General features: G+C 38.7%; 1 protein-coding gene across 1 annotated transcript; it reads right to left on the bottom strand.

The window, feature by feature from the left end:
* Window positions 1-2,908: 2,908 nt before the first annotated feature.
* f5 (coagulation factor V) lies at window positions 2,909-18,661 on the bottom strand. The gene is made up of 25 exons (XM_042426643.1): window positions 18,365-18,661; window positions 17,807-17,889; window positions 16,025-16,147; window positions 15,229-15,441; window positions 14,927-15,088; window positions 13,331-13,552; window positions 13,051-13,216; window positions 12,672-12,852; window positions 11,823-11,919; window positions 11,495-11,700; window positions 10,803-10,950; window positions 10,437-10,649; window positions 8,365-10,258; window positions 8,058-8,226; window positions 6,069-6,305; window positions 5,458-5,674; window positions 5,013-5,192; window positions 4,769-4,885; window positions 4,581-4,652; window positions 4,333-4,418; window positions 4,074-4,229; window positions 3,817-3,961; window positions 3,562-3,713; window positions 3,188-3,370; window positions 2,909-3,082 (listed from the first exon to the last, which is right to left on the bottom strand). The coding sequence occupies exons 1-25, from the start codon at window positions 18,523-18,525 to the stop codon at window positions 2,936-2,938; spliced, it is 5,730 nt and encodes a 1,909-aa protein (XP_042282577.1). The 5' UTR covers window positions 18,526-18,661; the 3' UTR covers window positions 2,909-2,935.
* Window positions 18,662-21,411: the final 2,750 nt, after the last annotated feature.

Raw genomic sequence — 21,411 nt, 5'->3', positions numbered from 1 at the left:
TAACATTTGTAGTATGGATAACATGGGCCAGCCTTAGTGAATGAGGGATACGTCTGGTGTACATACATCAGTTGTGTGTTTTTCTATGAGGGTTGCGCACAGAGGGCTCAGAGAACCACCACAGGGCTGTGAAACTGTCAGCAGAATGAGGAATAATTTAATATTATTTAATTTGAAGAGAGCACACATACTGTATACTGTAAATAGGAAAGAGCACAGGAATGAGAATTCAATCTGATATTATTCACTAAGAGGCTTCTATCATCAAGTTGTGAACTTTTTGTCAAAAAATAGAGTTCTCTGAATATCCATGACTGTTTGAATATGGGATTATGCTTGAAGTTTGTTTTAAAGATTTAAAAAGAATCTTTTTAGACTTATGTCACACTGGATGTCTTGATCACCTGGTTTTGTACCACATGATATCTAGTGATCTTATCAGGTGGAGGTCTATCAGACAAAATCTGGTATGAAAATATTTCGTCTAGGCCTGATCTTCAGCCAAAGTGAACATGGAGCGACACCTGGTGGTGCATCATGACAACTGCATCTGATTTTGAATCAGTCACACTATTGCTCTCTTTTAAAAAACCTTTCTGCATAACAAACAGCTAAGCTTTGCTATTCTTTTAACTCTTGTTAATTCTTGACCTTGGAAACAGAAGTTGACAAAACAGTCTCAACTCAAGTTACAGTCATTCACTTGTCTCAGAGCTTTCACTGTATCACACAGTCTTCATCAGCAGATGAAGTTAACTGAAAGTTTGAACCTCTACAGTTCCCCGACAACTGATAAAACTTCATCTGCTGATGAAGCCTGTGTGATACAATTGAAAGGTCTGGAACAGTAAGAGGACCTTGAGTTTGAGACTTTGTCTTTTGTCTTCATGTGCAAGTTTGGCAAAAAGATTTTTCAACTGTCAGGAATTCTTTGTAGCATATATTTTTAACCCCCCAATCAGGTACTTGTTGTACTCTCAGTGTACTCTTACTACATCCTTAACAAGTCTAAAAACCCCACTCCCACTCTGCAAATACTGTACAAGCCACTGAGAACTTTACCTCACCAGACTTTCTGTAAATTTAGCTTTTGTATAGTCTGTCTTTTGTTTAATTATTAAGCTTCAAGACCTAGTAACCTTACCTTAGTAGGTCTTGTGTATAATAGCAATGATTTAAGTTGTAAGTTATAATAATGGCATTATTGGTTACATTACATTACTTGCTATGATGCTCGCAGCTGTAGAGGCTTGGTGTCACTTATTTTTTTTAACATGAAGCAAGATTTTGTAAAGAATTTCTGGTCTGATGAGCAGCTAAATTGCCTTCATATTTATATGGATGATCTCTTAGTAAAATTCTCATATTAAACTTCTTCAACAAGGGAATCTCCAAAAATTAAAGTGTCACATTAGTATTATTATGTGGAGTATTGCCACAGTCAAACAGCTGGTTCTCATCAGTACTCCCAACCTCTCAGACAGCCAGTTGTCCGATAAAGCTATCTGTAAGTTAATTTGTCTTCACAGATCAGTAGTATGTAGGACCGCCATGCTGAGACTTTCACACCTCCAGCGCCCAGTTTAACATGATCAGCAAATGGACAAACATGCCATGTGTTTGCAGCTGCACGTGTCTGTTGACTCTGGAGGCCCTTGGGTGCTACTTAACGACGGCCTGGCCTCAGCAGAGGTGCTAAAAGTGACACCCTCAAGACACCATGAGAAGATATCGGTGTTCACATACTCACACTCTGGATACCAAAGCTCTCTATTTGCATCCTTTCATTTATGTACTCATACATCACTGAGCTGGACACTGAATAGCAAGAATAGTAATAATATTTATTAACAAATAAATTACATGATCTCTACTTACATATTTACATTTTCATTTATATTAATTTTTGATGGACAAATGATGCATCATATCAGCTTAGAAAATGCTACTACTGCTATTTCAAAAACACATACACCTAATGTATGAAGACTATTACTCATACCTACTGAACTTATTAACTCATTTCATCATCAGTTTATAGGGATTTATGCTTATAATAACAACACCTTACAATGTATAAATTTGTAAAAGGCCACATTACTTTTTTTGCATTCATATTGGTTGCAAATCCAAATATCCCAGTGGCAGGAATCATCTGCATGATGACTTTAACAAATGGCCTTACATACATATGTATGTCTTTGTTTTGTTTTTTGTCTGCACATAAAGGCTGTGATTTCAATGCATTATCCTCTGTACCTGATCACATGTACATATGTCTGTGTGTAGATTACATGTGTTTTTAAGTTTGCATGTGTGTTTATTTGCATTGGTGGAATGTAACTAAGTACATTTACTCAAGTACTGTACTTAAGTAGTTTTGAGGAACTTTTACTTTATTTCAGTATTTCCATTTTACATGACTTGATACTTCCAGTCCACTACATTAATTTAATACTAGTTACTTTTCAGATCAATATTTCACATGAAAAACAGATTATGTTTTTATATTTGTAATTAATGTAGATCACTTAGTAGAGATCTGTTTTCACATTGACATTAAAGGGTCTTTTTTCTGTTGATCAGTGTCAAAAAATTTGCATTAAATCCTGTTTGATTCCATGTTAAAGACAACAAAACATGACAAATTCCCAGTGAGTGGTGAATACTTTTTTACAGGCACTGTATATCTGAATACATTATATATAATAAATATAACACTGAGTGGGGATATTTTGCATAATGAGTACTTTTACTTTTAATACTTAAAGTAAATTTTGAAACTAATACTTTTATGCATTTACTTAAGTAATATTACTTGTAAAGGAGTATTTATAGGCTGTGGTATTGCTACTTTTAATTCAATACCACCACTGTTGGTTTTATTTTGGTATATGTGTGTGTGTACCTGCCCTGGTTTGTATGTGTGTTTGTATCACTCAAAGTCACAGCCTAGTAGCTCTATTCTCATGGTGATGGAGCCCATCCAGCTTTTAGGGATGATTCGGATGAAACGAGAGAAAATGGGAGGGTAGATGTAGTTCTTCACATGCTCGTTGTTGTCTGTATTCCCAATGAATGTCTAGATTTGATGAGAGAAAGAGTGAAGGAAATAGTTTAGAATCACTTCTCAACTACTGTCAAAGAAATTCCACTTCAGAGGTCACTGGTACATGAAAATATTTACCTTGGATTCAATGCACTCATCATCTGTGTACTTGTTCCAGTGTGTCCCATCATTGCTGTACTCCAGAGTGTAGGAGATGACATACATCTCTCTCCCCAGAGACTTGGCTCCCTGTGTTACGATACCTGTGATCTTTTTTATTTGGGGCAACTCCACCTGAAGCCACTGGTTCATGTCATTATACTGCAGAAAAGAGAGCAGAGTGAGAGAAATAACTGGTTTGTACGCATTTATATGAACTACTAAAGGAATTAGGGTGCTTTATTTTAAATTGTTATTTATCTTAAAATTTTATTTATTTACTCTTATTTTCTCTTATTTACATTTGAATGGATTAATTTTCACCTGTGATATCAATCAGTCAGTATAAGTACCTTAGCTTGCCATGCGTTGATAGTGCCTTGTTTATTGAGGCGTGCAAGGGAGGGTTTCCAGGGTCCCGAATACCAGCTGGTGGCTGTGGAGCTGGCAGTGATGCGTTTGTCTTCTATCAGTCTGCCCTCCATCCCCAGAGGCACTGAGCAACCTGAGGCAGGAGATTAGAAATGTAACATTTACAGGAACTCCAGTCTCCAGCTTTCTTTGACTTACATTCTGTCTTGTACATATCCACACATGTAACGTCTTACCATCGAGCTCACAGCCGTAGAACTCCATGCGGACTGTGGCCGCACTGTACCAGTTGAGTGGGTGGAGCCTAATAAACCGTGCAATCACAGGAGGAAAGAAGGTGTTTCTCCTTGTCTCATAGGCTTCCTGGTTCCCATCAAACACCTGGTGAAACAGCAAGGGATGCAGACAGAGAGAAATAAAGAGGTGAGCGAACGCCTCTAAATTAGATTGTAGCTGTTTGCATTGTCTCTTTAAGTGATCAAATTTCCCGTACCTTCCTGGGGTGCCTGCTGTTGCCCTTGTAGAAGATCCATTTCCGGCGGTCGTTGCTGTAGGAGATATGGTAATTGACCACATACTGGGAATAGAATAGCTGCTTGGCTCCCTGGGTGGCCACCTGACTGATCACAACTGGCCGCTGAAAGTCCACCTGTACCGGGGGGATTCCACAGGTAGCAGATTGCATTCTCATAAAAAGGAAATGCACATGTACACACACACATACACACACTTATCACACCTCTTGCACATACCTGAATCCAACTGTCGTTCTGCTCTGTGCTCCATGCGTTGTATTTACCTTGACTGTGCAATCTGGCAAGGTGGGGCTCCCAGAATCCTTCAAAGATGGAAAAACTGTCATTATTCTGGTGACATCTTTGTTTATAGAGCTTTACTGCAAATATGATGCAATAATTTCACAAGTCATTGTGATTGCAGTAGGACCACAGTGTATCTGTTGCCAAAACAGATGGATGCACACAGGAGGAGGTATGGCTACCTCTAGTGTTGATTGCTGTGATCTGGTCGTCTTTCACACTGCCTGATTGTAGACCCAGTGGGCGGTAGCACTCTTGAAGAACACATACAAGCAATGTCTCAGTATGAAAACACAACATAACAGCATGTCAGTATAGTTACAAAGTCGTTCTCTAAATGGTGCAATCTGTTTTTTCAACTAGTTTGTACCATCATCTACAACCAGGAAGAGGGTCTGCATGCCCTTCTGTTGGTTGAAACCAACTTCTGTCTCCAGCTGCCACAGCCCAGGCTTGGACGGATACATCTCAAGAGTAGCAAAGCTTCCTGCAAAAGCAATTTGGTACAGTAAGAAATACTTGCTCCATTAAGTTGTTGGCATTGGATACAGTTAGTATCTCTAAATCTCCAAGATGTTGTTCTGGACGTATTTAACAGACATTATGTTGCTTACCAGGCAGCAGTGGATAGACGGCATGTCTGTAGCTGGTGGACTTCTTGTGGAGGAACGTCTGTCCGTGGAAGTGGACACTCTGAAAGTCTCTGGGAGAACCCATGTTGATCAGGTGCCAGGACACAAGTTGTTTAGTGTACATCCTCAGGCCCTTTAGGTTATGTATAATGCCATTGATGGCTGTGGAAACATCAGACAAAAAGACATCTTTATCAGCATTTCAAGTGACTTTTTGTTCTGTAACTGAATAAGTCTTGAATTCATGGAGAAAAAGATATTACAACTGATTGAATTCTACAGAAACATCTTTGCAACAATGTGATATTACCAACAATGGATTTATTTAAATTAGCATTTTATATAATTCTTCCGTATCATATTCAATAGAAGATTTTGGATGGAGGATCACTTTAACCAGAATAGATTAAGGTGTGTGATGCATTACAATGGAACTTGAGGTTCTCCTTTAAGTTGGAGTTCGAAACTCTCCATCTGCTTTTCCTCTGGATCATCTCACGGTTCGTCTCGTAGTACCAGCTCTGCGACTCATCAAAGGTCATGAAAAGCAGTGTGAACTCTCTCGTGTCAGGCAACTCCTTGTCCAAAGTGCCCTCTCGACACACCAGTAAAGGACCAATCAAGCCTGAGTGGATATCCCTTTCCTAAGACAGTAGATTCTAGGTTCAATATTAGTTCTTAAAAATGTGAATACATCCTGTGTTGCTCACTCCAACTAAATAGTTCATGTTAATTGATTTAACAGAATTTGATCGATTATATGTGTAAAAGCATCTTTCAAATTATTATTATTATGGCATAAGAAACATGGAGAAAATGAGTGCCGTCTGTGTGTTTTTTTTCAATCCATACATCTGTGTCCCACTGTGTCTTTTTGATGCTCAAACGTTGGGGCACCACAGTCAGAAATTCAAGTCTACATCAAGCGGCTTTAATTTACATTCATAAATAGCATTTCTACAATACCTGTCATACTAAATTATATTTAGTTCATAATTTTCTTAAATTTAACTAATTTCACATTTACAAAGTACTCACGGGATTAACACCTGAATAGTAGGCCCAGGTCCGACAGTCAGACTCATCTGACATTGGCCCAACCACTGAATGGACCTTCCAGATATATGTGAAGGTGGTATTAGGTTGAATCTCATTGTCATATTTGTACCAATGCTTGGAGTCATCCTCATAGGACAGACCTTCTGTCAGCTTGGTATAGGAAACCCCATTTGGATGTAAGGAGTACGGACGGTTGGCATTGTTCCTGAACACCACCTACAAGATAGAAAGAGATTTTCTGTGGTTATGTGGCTTTAAAGGAATAGTTTGACAATTTAGGAAATATGCTTATTCGTTTTCTTGTCAAGAGTTAGATGAGAAGACAGTAAATTTGAAGCAAGCTTGTAGTTCCGTTTCTGAAAAATGAAGCCAATGTAGAAGTAACTTAAACCTGCATTCTCTCCAATGGCCAGCAGTGAGCAACACCACTGGCTCCAAAAAGAAGTCTGATTATATGGAAGTCCATGAGAAAATGACTACTTCTCACTTGATTATTTACCTCAGTAAACAGTTTCCTAATGAGTTTATAGTCTCAATTGCTAGTTTCAAGTCTTCTTCAGTACAGTGTGATGTTCATTTTGTAAATTATGCATTTATCCCATTTAGAGTAAAATAGATGATAAAGCAGGATATGGATGTTAGAGCGTGGCTATTAGAGTGTGTTTTTGGTTCATGAAAGTTAATTGTAAAATTTTGATTTGAAAATTTTGCCTAAAAAGCATTTGGTTATACTAAAAGACCCTCTAAGGAATCGGATGTTAAGTTTTTCGGGTAAGTACATTTTGTTTTAATGGTTTTATACATGTTTTTTGCAGTGAAAACTAGCATTATCACAGTTAACCATAGACTGTAAATGCACTGTGCTAACCAAGCTAGCAATTAGCAGTTAGTGTTAGGGTCAGCTCCACCCTCTCATCCAAATATGGTCACTTCTGGCTCCAAAAATCCAATATGGCAACAGTCAAAATGCAAACCATGGATGTATTATAAGCACACATCCATGATAAGAGCTGGGTAGAGCTACACTGCTCAGCCTTGCAGCCAATTTTTCCTAGTGGCTCATTCTCGTATTGCAGTGAAAAATCCCCCTGTGGCCCAAAAACCATTTTCCCCATAGACCACCATTGTAAAAGAGACATCTGTAAAACTGTTGACAGGACATTTCTAACTGCAAACAAGGTCAATCATGACTCTTTCTATTATGGTGATGAGAAAAGAGATCTAAAATCTGTGACATCATCACAATGTAAAGTCTATGGGCCGAGCGGGAACTCGCGGGAGGGGCCAGTGGGGGAAACACTACTGCACATATTCAGTGGGCCACACAATGCGGAAGCAAACCTGGAAGCTATAAACTTTTTTTGGTGTATGCACCAGCCAAGCAATTCTTATTGAACTGAATGGGCGCCATTTTCGGTCCATTATCTAGCTCTTATAATACATCCATGATGTAAACTCGAGGCTTCAAAACAGTCCACCATAGTCCAAACCAATGGTGATGTCAAGGTGGCTACATCCATTATTTTTTACAGTCTATGATTTGATTTGAATCACTTCCAGCTGGTTAGCTCACTTTTATTTATGTACAGATTAAACAACCCAAATGTAAAATGTTAATTAGTGAGCTTTAGAGGAGCTGGTAGACAGATTTTGTTACTTCTGGACAGATCCAGGCTAGATGTTTTCCCCTGTTTCCAGCCTTTGTACTAAGCTAAGCTAACTCATTGCTGGCTGTAATCTTATATTTACTATAGAGACATGTGAATATCAGCCTTCACCTTTAAAGCTCACCAATAATGCTTTTCACACTATTACTGTAATGTGTTGTTTATATAAGGCAACAATCAGACTGTAGATGTAAATGCTACAATTCATGTAAAACATCTAAAAATGAGCACAGATCAGAAAAGGTAAAATTCCAGAAGAGCAAGACAGATTATGGCTTTTAACAGGTGCTGGCAGTCTTACCATGATGGTTTGCCCAACTTCTGCCTTGATGACAGGCCCCAGGATGCCTAGATGCTCATCCATCTCACCTCGGATATCAGGTGTTCTGAAGTGACCATCCATGTAACTTCGGAAAACCGCCTTGGTGAACTTGGTTTTTCTGCTGTTTGGTTCTGACTTGTCTTGCCTCCTTTGGTGACAGCAGAGGACCTACTTTCAGCTTTGCATATGTTCGGATGTGCGCTTGCTAGACAATTTTCCAGTTATTCTGAATAGTTACATCATGTCATGTCATACAAGCTTATCTTACTGCTATCTCTGAGCTTACCTCTGTCCGTAGCCAGCGTAGTCCCACTCAACCTCCTCTGCAGAGATAAAGTAAATCTTGACATCGGGGCCTGAGTGGAAGTCCAAGTAGTATTTGGTGGTGTCATCCAGACTGAGATTCTTGATGTCTTCATGACTGCTGTAGGGGTCTTTGTAGCTCACATACTCATATTCATTTGCTCTCACATGTTGCTCATCCACATCTAGATGATCTGGCTCAGCGCCAGGAACATACAGCTCATAGTCACTGAAATCAGGCCGGGGCACACCGATGACCACGGGCATGTTAATGAGCTCCTCCTCATCAGTGACAGGTTGCGGTGAATTGGGTCGTGTCCCACGTGGGGTCATGCCTGGATTTAATCCACGAGGAGAGAATGGTAAACCACTCCTGGCCTGAGGCTTGTATTCCTTCCTCTTCCTTGTTTTCATGCCTTGGCCCTTCTGGGGCCTGTGTCGTTGGTTCACCTTCCTAACCTTAGGTCCTTCAGGCGCTGGGGCCTCCTTCCCTAAGTACTTTAAGATGTGGTCAGGGATCTCCATCGGTACCGTTTGGTGAGTTATCTCATAAGTCCAGTTGTGGCCCTGTTTTTTGAGGGAGGTGGTTTTAATCACCTCTGTATTGTTTTCTTTAAGGTAGATAAACACTTCTTCACTGCTGTCTGAGGCACTTAGCTCCTCAGAGCTGCTTTCGTTAACTGGATGACCGGAGAGCGACAGGTTACCTGAAACCATAGTCTCATTGGAGAAACTTTCTTCAGAGGATATGCGGTCAAGAAGAGCAGTGACATTCTCCCAACTCTCAGAACTTGATTTGGATATATTCATTGGGACATTTTGTGAGTGCACAGTTTTATGCAAAATATGTGTCACATTTTCAAGGCTGGAATTCACAATTTCAGAGGAATTCATTTGATGTCCATAGTTCACCTCTGTTGTGGTGATCAGTGTGTCATTGACACTGGTTGTGTTACCTGTCGAATTGCTTCTGTCTAAGCTGCTGATGTTCACCTCTTCAGCCATTGGAATCTTCATTGATTGTTTTTTTCCATCTGCTGACATGTTAAGATGGTTTGCTGCTGTGTCATTCACATCTTCCTTTTTTGTACTGCTTGACAGAGAAGCGACATATTCCTCTGTTGTATTGTTGAGATTGTCAGTGCTGGAGGGTGATAGAGGTACAGAGTAGGAGAACACATCTCCTCTGTTGAGTCTCTCCTCAAATTCTTCCACTGAGTTCGTGCCCACCGAAGTCTGGTTATCACCACCCAAGATGGAAGTTAAATTTCCTGGTAATGTTACATTAAGATTGGTCGTCTCTGTGGATACATTTCCAACCATTAATGGTGCCTTATCATTGTGAAGTGTGGTGTTCTCTGTCTCAGATGCTTTGACATTATCAAGATTTGAAACAACAGTTATATTGTTATTCTTTAGTAATACATCAGGGCTATAATTGGTTGTGTTCTCTAATTTAGACACAAAAGAATTGTCAAAGAATGATGTTGTATTCTTGGTGAAATTAAGGGTGATATTCGTATCTCCGTCAAGCTCATCAACAAAATCATAGTCCAGGAAAGACAGGTCCAGCAGCTCCACACCTGAGCTGCTAGACTGGTTCTTCAGAGTCCTGAGACCTAATTCGTCTGCATACGCATACGTGTCATGATCCGCCACCGCTGCTGTTATCATGGGTGCCGGCTTCTCCTCTTCCTTCTTGATATCATCCAAGCTTGGAGCATCCCACACAGTGAATTCTTTGTGTACTGCTGAGCTTGATCTTTCATAGTCACTGTACTCATATTCATAGTCACGAAAGCACTCAACATCCTGAAACTTTAAGCGCATTCCTTTGGTCGTCTCGTGGGAATTCAGGGAAGCCAGGAGCCAGACACCTGTTTCAAGAGAGACACAAAAATCAAAAAGACTCTTGGAAACTAAGCAGCTATCACTTTCTCATTTGCAAAAGTTTGAGATTTTGGTATTACCTATTGATAGTCACCCTACAAATTGAATATATGGATATACAATAAACATTATGACATAAAAAAGGTATTGTCAGCCCTGACTGACCAATGTTGTCCATGTACATTGTGATGGTCTCTCCAGTCATGGGGTAGAGGCTGAGAAAGTCTTCTGTCCGCCCATTCAGGTCAAATGTGTGGCCATAGAATGTAGATGTCTGGATGTAGTCCTGTGCTCCAATGCTGGACACATGCCATGTTGCAACCTCACCATTGCAGAAGCCCAGGCGCGGGCCACTCTCAAACGCATAACCGTTTATTGCTGTTAGGACATTTACATGAATAGTAGTCATTTCATCTGAGAGGCAGTCATGCAGGCAATTAATTAATATTATGAACATATAATAGATTGAAGATATTATATATTTTAGGAAGAGGTGTTTTTATCAGCCTCAATTCAATTTGTGCAACTTACTGTGCATGACATTGTACTTGTAAAAGTCAGGGTCTGCCTTGTTGATTTTGGATTGATCACAAAACTGCCGAATGTTGTCATCCAGGTACCAGCTCTTGTTTTCATCGAACACAGCAAACATGGCATGCTGCTCCTTGTCTGCTTTCAGCTGTAGAAACGAACAGAGATCTGCATTCAGTTTTAAATCTACAACATAAATTTACAATGTTTTTGATTGTTAAAATTTAACTAAGACTAAGAAAAACAGTAGGAAAGTATCAAATTGTACAAATGTAATACAAAATAAATGTCATTACAGTAGTTGGTTAACTTTTATTTTCTTTTATTGTATTGTATTGTTTCAACATTTTGGTCATCTCACATAGTGTTACACAACCATTACAGGTCGACCATAAAAAAATACAAGAAATCTTTCAGTAACACATACTCAAAAAAAAAATCTATTATAACACTAAATGTTAATCTATAAGATGCAACAAAATATATTTTAGAATGTTCCTCACATTAACTTCAAGCCACAAAAAGAAAGGAAAAAACAATTTTGCTACAAACATTAAATTCACCATTTTTTTTCCTTTTTCTCCAAATTCTCTCAAGTAGCTATTTAACAATGTATGTAACCAACTCACTCTGCATTATTCATTCTGAAAATGTGTCTTATTAACTAAAGAAAATGATGTAGAATCTTTTACCTGCACATTCCTGACATTGAGAGACTGACTCTTGCAGATGAGGATTGGTCCAATCAGTCCTGAGGCGATGTCACGCGCTGTGTCCACTGCACTGTGATACATTCGCGTGAGACATCGGGAATCCCCATCCAAAGGCTCATCCTCCTCAACCACTCTCCACACATACGTGTATGTCTCACCTGGTTTAACACTATGGGATTGATTGCCTGGCAACCACATTGAGAAATTCTTCATTTATTTTATTGTAGTTATTTTATATAATAAAACCAGAGTGGGCAGTCCACCACCTTCAAAGTGTTCAATTTGTTTGTGAAGAGAGACACAGTACCTCCTGCTGGGTAGCTGGCCCCCTCCTCTGACTTTTCTATTGTCATTCCATGTGGATAGATGCTGTAGGGCCTGGAGGCCATGTTCTTAAAAACAACCTATGAAAGGGCAGGTTGGTGAGGGCACACAGTGTCTAAACAATGTTAAATGATTGTACAAAACCTACAGTCCAGTGTGAAAGTGTTATAGTGACACAATCACAGTCATTGATTTGAAGTAAAACTGACACAAAGTGCTGACAGCTTTAATTTAATTGTGTTTGTATCTGCAGCAAATGAACACAGTAGGAACTCTAGTCATTTTTATAAATAGAAATCCAAAAATGTAATAATGAATGCACAAACTTAAATTAAGTCAGACACTTTTAACTTTCAGTCTTGTTCTTTAGCAAGGAACACACGTGTTCAGTTGGATTGAGATCTGGTGTCTGACGTTTCAAGTCAAAAATATTTCACTATTTGGTCATAAAGACCTCTGGTTGACTTTGTCATATGTTTAGGATCATTGTCCCGCAGGATTGCTCTAAAATTGGGGAACTATGTATGAAAAGGGAAACAATGTTCACCCAGTATACATTAGCTAGCAACAATACCTACAACGAACAAGCTTTTAGAGTCTGTAGTCTTGTCGGTCAGCAGAATCGATCCACAGTTTTAAAACGAACCTTAAGACAAACTCTTTTAGCTTAACATTTACAGAGCAAAGCTTTTTGGCTTTTTCTCTTACTGTATTCTGCTTTCTTTGTTCTTGTGTTTCTATAACCAATAGATTGTGTTACGTGAAGAACTTTGAATAACAATTTTGCTCACAAGGTGCTATATAATATGATTTGATGTGAATATGGTCTTACCTTGATAACATCTCTGATTTGCGCTCTGATCACTGGACCCAAGATACCAAGCTCATGTCTCCTTTGCTTAGTCTCTGACAATTCAGTGAATGACTCGTTTTTGTACAGTCTGTACACTGCTTTCTTGTACTTCCCACCTATGCGTCTTGATGACTGTTTCAGGTAAAGGAGCTTGTAGTCCCTACACAAAAAGATCAGAGGTTTTATTTAAAAGCGTTAATGCAATTCATATTCATTTTGAGACATTGGTATATAACTCCCATAAACAAACAAGACCATTTAAAACACTGGCACCACACAGCCTCAACACTGCACTTCAAGCTGTGTGGCACTGGTGTTTTTAAACACTGCTAAAAATGTTTCTGTAAATTTTGCTTACTCGTCTATGTGTTCATGCGTGTTGGGTGCATAGTCCCAAAGAATTTCCTGAGCAGCTATGTAGTATGTCCACACCCTGCTTTCACGTTGTTGCGCAATCGTCATCGTTCGCCGGGGTGCTGTGAAGGCATCACACTTCTTCACATCCACGAAGCCATGCATGCCAGCTGAAAAGGTGGAAAGACATTTTTTTTCTTGTAAATTTAGCTATGTTGGTAAAAACTATCTGTGTATGGTGGATGGTGGATATAATTAATCTCAATGAGTAGAGACACACTTACCTTCTATGTGCTTGGTGATGTGTGAGGACAACAGCCAGCGGCCTGCGTGGAGAGCTACCATGCTGGCAGTGGTGGAGGAACCACTGATCAGACCCACTGATGAAATTTTATGCCCCATCTGCTGCAGCACCTGCCCATTCATATGCACTGAGAACACCTCAGGCTCTGAGCTCATACCCACTAGATGCAGGCTCACAGAGGAATGAGCACACACACTGACATCTGTAAAGAAAAGACCACACTGTTGGGCACCTTGAGTATTTTACATTTGCATTGTTTTGTGTATGCAGAACTGACTGTACTGTATACACCATGGAGTGTACCACTCACCATATATGTGTATAACAGTGATGATGTAACCATATCATTTATATAATTGAAAGTAGCATACCACAACGGGAAAATGCTCCATTAGTAGAAGTCTTGTGTTCCAAAGTAAAAGTATGGAAGTACTGTCATTATATAAAGTATCAATAGTAAGATCTTATTATGAAGAATGGCCCTGTTAAATTGTTGAAACATTAAGCTATAATGAGGTGTCCTCAAACCCAGAACATAATGGACAAGTTGGAGGCAAAGATTGCTGTTATTTCTCACATCAGGACACTTCAATAAGTGTGCACTTCCCTTGCACTGACACAATTAGTTGATAAGTTACTCAATCAACAGAAAAGTAATTTGTGAATTTTGCTTTTTTGAAAATGCCAAACATTTGCTGGCTGCAAGTCAAAAAAGTGTGTTTTTTCTGCTTTTTGGGTTATATAATTTTAAATGTAATATCTTTGAGATTTATACTGTCCATCTGACAACAAGCTATTTGAAAATGTCACGTTGGGCTTTTTCTCTATTTTCTGACAATTTACAGATTAAATGATTAATCAAAGTAAATTCAAGAGATTATTTAAAAATATTTGTTCATTTCAGCCATATATTTTCCAATCAAAAATAAACTGGGCTGAACCTCAGTCATCGTCCATTTTGTGTGTTTGTTTAAAGTGTGTTTGTAGTCAGTTTATCCAGTGGTAGTGTGAAGCATCAGCGTTGTTGCCATGGTTACTTGCAACTTTACATAGAACAGTGGTTAACCTATTAACCAGAACTAAGTCTGAGATGCCCTAATATACTGTTTTAATTAGGGCTTAAATGATTAGTACATTAATTGATTTGTCAATCAACAGAAAACCAAAAATATTCATTATCTTTCCACTGCCATAAAATAAGGTCCAGATAATGCTATAGGAAATTTAACAACTCTACTCTTTTGGTTAGTTTAATCTGTAGGAATCCATCAAATTTTTATCATCTCATGTTTTATATATTTATATGTAAACTCTTTATCTGCAAAGCACTTATTAAATACAACTGTCATATTAATGTAGTATAAACAACAATATTTCTCTCTGAAATACAGCCGAGTAAAAATTGCAGAAAATGGAAATAGTTAAGTAATGTATAAGAACCTAAAAATTATACTTCTGTACACACTTGAGTAAATGTAAGAGCTTATTTTTCAAAACATCTGAGGGTATCTGATCAACTGACTGGCTGATTGGCTGATTGTCTGACTCACATTGAGTGACAAAATGATTGACTAACCAGGTAGTGATCCCTTTGTGTATCCGTTAATGGTGTACTTTACATGGTTCTCTATGTCATGGTCCTTTGGTGTATATTTGCTCTCTTTTTCGTCAAAAACCCCAAAGAGGAACACTAACTCCTGGTGGAAGTCAGCCTGCTTCCCTGACTCATCCAGAGTGCCTGCAAAGAGAGAGAGACAGAGAGAGCAATCAAAAGTAATGACCAGTTAATTTCAGAGCAGCAGCAAGTGATATTTTGTGCTTTTCCCCATCAACACGTTACAAGCAAAACTGGAAACACAGGCAGATTTTACCGCTTACCATCCTTGCAGATGAGCAAAGTACCGATGAGGCCTGAGTTGTAGTCCTCAACCACATTTTGGTGGGAGACATAGGTGTAGGTGAGGCAATTCGGGTCATCAGGCTGTGGAGATACATCTTCTGTCACCTCCCAGTAGTAAACATGTTCACTGTTAGGCTGCACAACATCATCCTCTTTCTCTTTCTGCGATGTGTTGTCGAAGTAGTTGGCTCCTGAAAAAAAAGGAAATTACTTTGAATAGGAAAAAAATTGTCTCACATACAGTACATACTGTACATAATTGCATTATGGATGAATAAAGAATGGTTAAAGCAACAATTTGGTTAAATTAATTAAATATTGTTGCTGTGTAGCGGTCTGAGTGATGACATTCCTCTGAAGTCCCCAAAATAATGAAGATGTAATGAAGAGTTTCCTGCAAGCTGTTCTTTAATTTTCCAATTCCTCTGCACTCTGACTTACGAATTTAGTGCAAATTAAGGAGTGCTTAATCTCAATTTCCTCAATTTGTTACTTCTTTATATATAGAGGAACACAGACAGTGATTTCCTAAGGTTTAGCAATGCTTCCTGTTGGACTTTAGTACCGTCTAGTTTGATAATCTGCCTGTCCTAGTTAATATTTTAGAAAAAAACAAACAGAGTTGTTTGTTTTGTCGGCCAATCTTGTGTAATTATTAGAATGAGTAACATCATGACTGCCAGCTGTGACCCTAACAGACAGACTGTGTTACTGGTGTCTTCAGGTTTGCAACAGCTGTCAGATTCATCTGCAGCTGGATTAACAGGAACCCACCCTCTGACTGTTTCCCGTAAGCGATCCCATGTGGGTGGATGCTATACGGTCCGTTCGCCATGTTTCTGAAAGTGACGACAATCGTCTCCCCCTGCTCAGCCCTCAGCGTGGGTCCGAGTAGACCTGCAGAGAAAGAAAGGCTTGTGTGGAATATATAGCACTGTTGTGTGTTGGTACATCATCATCATGGGAGAAGTAACATAAACTGTCTTTCTGTGTTATTTTAGTTGATTCACTGACTGTCATTGACCAGGATATATAATTTCACCATTAGCACATACAGTATAGTGTAATGTACACCAATGCAGTAAACATGACATTTAGCCTTTCTGGTGTTGTAATTTATTTCCTAATACCTTCCTAGAAAGAAATTAATATATAACAGAGGTAGACAGTATAGTACAGAAGTACCTGTGGATTTATTAGAGTTTGTAAGAATGAAACAGTTTTACGTCATTGAAAGAAAAAATTTGACTGACATTCCTATTACGACCTGACTCAAAAGTAATAGACCAAATAACATTATATGGTGGTGAAGTATGGGGTCCATTAACCAGTCAAGACCCTCCAAAATGGGAAAAACATCCGCTGGAAGCCCTGCATGCAGAATTGTAGAGTTCACAGACAGACAGCCGATAATGCATGCAGGGCAGAACTTGGCCAATACCCTTTAATAATTAAAATTCAAAAGCAAGCCATCAAATTTTATAAACATCTCCAATCTAGCAACCCCCAATCCTAACAGTACAAAGCCCTTCAGTGCCAAAAGTTGGACAAAGGTAAGAGTCCCCTCTGCCAGCTGGTCTTGAAGCTCTGCCCACACACACACCATGGTTTCAGGATAGACATTAAATAATTTGGGCCAATCAAATCATCTCAAAACAAAAAGAAAATTATGTAAAATATTGGAATAAAACCACAAAATCACAAAGTAAATTAGAATTCTATTTAACCGTAAACAGAGAGTACATGGTGGCAGAGTACCTGACACCATGATGTTGATATTCAGTGCCTTTTATTATATTGTATTTGATATGATTGTTGATATTTGCATTGCTAATCATCTTTCAATGATAATAATTTTCTGTACTTCTTTGGCAATATAGGATACTGATCTGACGTGCCAATAAATCTTATTTGAATTTGAACAGGGAGCAAAACTGTAGTTATAACATGTGAGAGAGTTTTTCAAGTTTTACAGTTGTTTACAGTTATCTACCTAAAGTAAATACAAAAAGAATGCAGCGGTTAAGTGCATCCGTTTCCTGATGAAAGTCCTGTGAGGTCAAAACAGGTAACCGTTATAACCAACATACAATCTAAATAAAAGCTTTAAATGCACATTCTCTCCTTGCTTCAATATTCCGTAGCATAACACCACTCATCCAAAAGATATTCCCTCATCTGGTGTTTTGATGATGTTGGAGAGTGCTGCTGCCCTGATTGAAAGCATTTTTATTGATTATTTTTCTTCTCTTTTATTCAAGTTTTTCCTTTAATTTATATGTCTGTATATTCTGTGTAGTTACTTAATCAGTTTTATTTATTTATAATTCAGCAGGCACTTCCTATGTGTATCAGTTGAACACACCTACATTTTTCCTGTTATTAGCACCAAATTACATAATCCCTTTCAGGAAACCTACTCAGAAACAACAGTTCAATTCCTTCCAAAAGGTAGGTTTCTATATCTGGGTGGGTACTGAACTGGATTTAGCAAATGTGTTTCTTAATCAGAGCCAGACAGACTGTGTGTTGATGTAAACTGTATGCAACATTTACCTAACCAGGAGGGATGAGTCTTAGCCTGTCTGAAGCCTTTCTCATACTCCCGAAAGACCACTTTCTTATAGGTGGGACCAGGCCTGAGGGATGGCGGAAAAACACAAAACATGAATCAGCGCACAGGAAGACACCATGCCCTACAGACAGAACTTCATATCAAAAAGATATGGACTTAAAGATATGAAGACACAAGTTTTCTCATATGACGCAACTACTGTGAGTATCCAGTGTGTGTCTGAGTGTGTGTGTGTGTCATGGCAATATTGATATTATCATAGGATGACGAACAGGCTGCCAGAGAAATAAAACCAGAACAGACTGGACTGTTTTTACAAGGTACAAACAACTTCAATATCAGAATGTTAGACAAGAATTTTACATGACAAAATGTAACAAAAATAAAGAGAGAAAAATGTGACACAAAACAGTAAAATTGTCAATTATTCCAGAACTGCCAAAAAATAACTAATAAACCAATAATGAGTTGAAAGATATTATTTAACACTATCTAATTCTTGTCCTTTAATATCATAAATACTCCAACCAGTATCCTACCTTTGTATGTCATTGCCAGAGTAGTTCCAGTCTATCTCGACAGCAGCGATGTAATAGTGTCTCTCCCTCGGTTGAGGCTCATCTGCTTTGACATGGCGGGCAGTCAGAAGAACCAGGATGAGCAGGAGACTCTGAGCTCCAGCCCAGACGCAAAGCCCCATATCTGGGTTTGATCCACCAGGTGAAACCGGTCTATTCTACAAGGCAAGAAGCTGTGATCTGACACAGAAGTCTGCTCTGTACTTTATCTGTCGCTGACACACACACACACACACACACGCACACACACGCGTTTAAACATTATGTCCCAGGGCAATGAACTGTGTTTTGGCATATTTTTTTCCCCTTTGTAATTGAAGCGTCATGTGTTTTGCTGTGAGTCACCCCTAGGGGTGTGCTTATTCCCATCATGTCTGAAAAAGCATAGTGGGGATGACTTTTTTTTTTAACCTCAAAATGTCCCAGAATAATTATCTCATAAAACATGTCATAATTAAAGAGAAAAACATTACTGTTTGTGAAATAGGAGGAGGCAACACCCATCCTAAACTTGGTTTATTCATACTTGTGGAATATACAAATTTTTAAATGTGATGTAAACATTTAGGTTATCTACGTGAATGTCATTCGTGAGCACCTATCAAACTGGTGCAAGTTAAATTGTATGGAGATAGATCTTTTTCATGATGATAATTATAATGACAGCACTTGCCCAAAACAACCACTTTTAACCTTGCAACAATTGCAACATTTAAGCATACCTTTCCTTCAAGAATTTGGAGTCCATAGTACATAGTTTATCACTTCTCGTCTCTGTTATTGCAGTTCCCTTTATGTAGGAGTCAGCTGTCAGACCTATCTCACCTGCAGCTTACCCAACATGCAGCAGAAGGACTCCTGACTGGTAGACATCTTCCCTGTTACCACTGAAATACCAAAATGTATTTTGTTTTTAAAGCACTGCACCAGTTTGTATATATAATTTCCTCAGCCCTTTATTTGTATTATATAAATGTATTTTTTGATTGATGGATTAACATGCTTTTTCAATGTTGTAGCTGTTGTTTATGTGAAGCCGATTTTAACTACTTTCACATAATACAGGGTAGTTTGTAGCATGGTATCAATGTAACTAATAACTACGGCTGTCAAATCAATGTGTTTCTCTCTGAATTACAGTTTAGTGGAGAAGAAGGAGAAAGTAGCAGAGAGAACGAAAGCAACAGCAATCAATAGATAAATTGACTTGACCCATTCTGCCTTGCGTTTCATGCTTATTCTGTTACGTGTGGGATGGAGCAGGTGAACCCAAGTGCAGACTGTTGAGACAGGCAGGTGAAATGAGAAGATCATTTAATGAAAAACTCAAAACAACACAGGCTTACATGAAGCAGTCCAAAACAGGTTAACCAGTACAAAGGGGCTAGGCAGGCAGGCTGATAACAAACAGGCAAAAAGGTTGAAACTACAGTAATGGCAGGAACAGGTAAAGCACAGGATCAAGAACAGACAGGATCAGGATGGCTAGAATGCAAGTGTCCTATGAAACAGCTCCAACAAACTGACAGGGAATGAATGTCTGAGACCATAGATTGTATATAAATAATCTTTATATACAGTCTATGTCTGAGACCAGTATAACTGAGGAGCTGATGAAGGAATGGGCAGCAGATGCAGACAGTTACTGAGTGGAAACAAGTGTGCAGATTTGGGAAAAGAGGGAAAGTCCGAGGGCATCTGGTGGACAGCTTGAGAATGGCAGGTCCGGGGAGTTGGGGGAAAGCCCATGACCAGGGCGAAGTAAAACAGAGCGCTGGGGAAGAGAGTGTGGCCGCAGAGATGGACTAAGGAGCAGATTGTGACATATTCAGGAGTAACAGACATAATAATTCATTATTATTTTAAAAACAAGAACAAAGATACTGTAATTTCTCTGATATTAAACTTCTGATTTTCACTCGTATGCCCACATACCTGTATTAGTATGGCAGTCCAGAGATGTTAAACAAACATAAAAACATACCAACATTTCATAAAACATAAACACTTGTCAGAAACATTACAGAGAATACCATGACATTTCAGGAAACACAACTGTGTTATCCACCTACCTAAAAAATCTGTATTTATAAAGTTACATTAACTGATTCGTTGGCCACTTGAAGGCAGTGGAGAAATCTGTAAACATGAATGTGATAGCAAACAGCTGCCTATTCACACATTGAGCAGGCATGGAACAAATGAGATCATTTTGAGTCTTGTTTCTGCCCAAATGACGAATGTAACTTGTCATAACATTCACTCTCCTTTAAGCTATGTTTAGGACTCCACTTACTTTTTTCCACTGAAAACCAGCTGCAGCTGAAAATGAAGCTGATAAGAGCGAAGACAGAGAACCAGAAAAGTAAAGTTCTGGGCTGTAAAGCCAAAAAATTACCTGAAAACAAACAAACAAACAAACAAACAAACAAAAAAACTGTCTGAACTGGGGAACTGAGGAGATGGGTGATGATTCTATGTGAGTTTGTCACGATGAGTGAAACCTTTCACATTTCATTTAAGAGCCTATATTGAAATTTTTGATTAGTGCAGCTTTAAGTGCTGCTATGTTTTATGAAATATCATTAATTTTTCTCTAGCCTATAATGTTGTGTTTGGTGTTTAGTTCATATGTTTTCAAATCAAATCAAATCAAATTTATTTATAAAGCACATTTAAAAAGAACCACAGTTGACCAAAGTGCTGTAAATAAGATTTTATCCAATGTTGTTGCGTTTTGCACTTCAGAGGCACCACAGATTTGGCCAATTCACCACTAAAACACTATGTGACTAAACACAGTTAATCTATCAGCCAAAGTTAAAAGAAAAACCCCTCTGTTGTTAGCGCCATTTCCTCCTTCTGTTGCTGAAATTAGAAACGAAAGTGTTTCTTCACATACAGTCTGCAGCTTCATGACATGTCAGGACAATGTACAAGAACACAGTCAGGACGGACCCGCAGACAGTGCGTACAAGATGACGTACGGCACCTGTGCCAGTACGCAT

This window comes from Thunnus maccoyii, chromosome 11 (genome assembly GCF_910596095.1).
Source record: "Thunnus maccoyii chromosome 11, fThuMac1.1, whole genome shotgun sequence".
Taxonomy (NCBI): domain Eukaryota; kingdom Metazoa; phylum Chordata; class Actinopteri; order Scombriformes; family Scombridae; genus Thunnus; species Thunnus maccoyii.
This window is presented reverse-complemented; position numbering and strand designations above follow the sequence as displayed.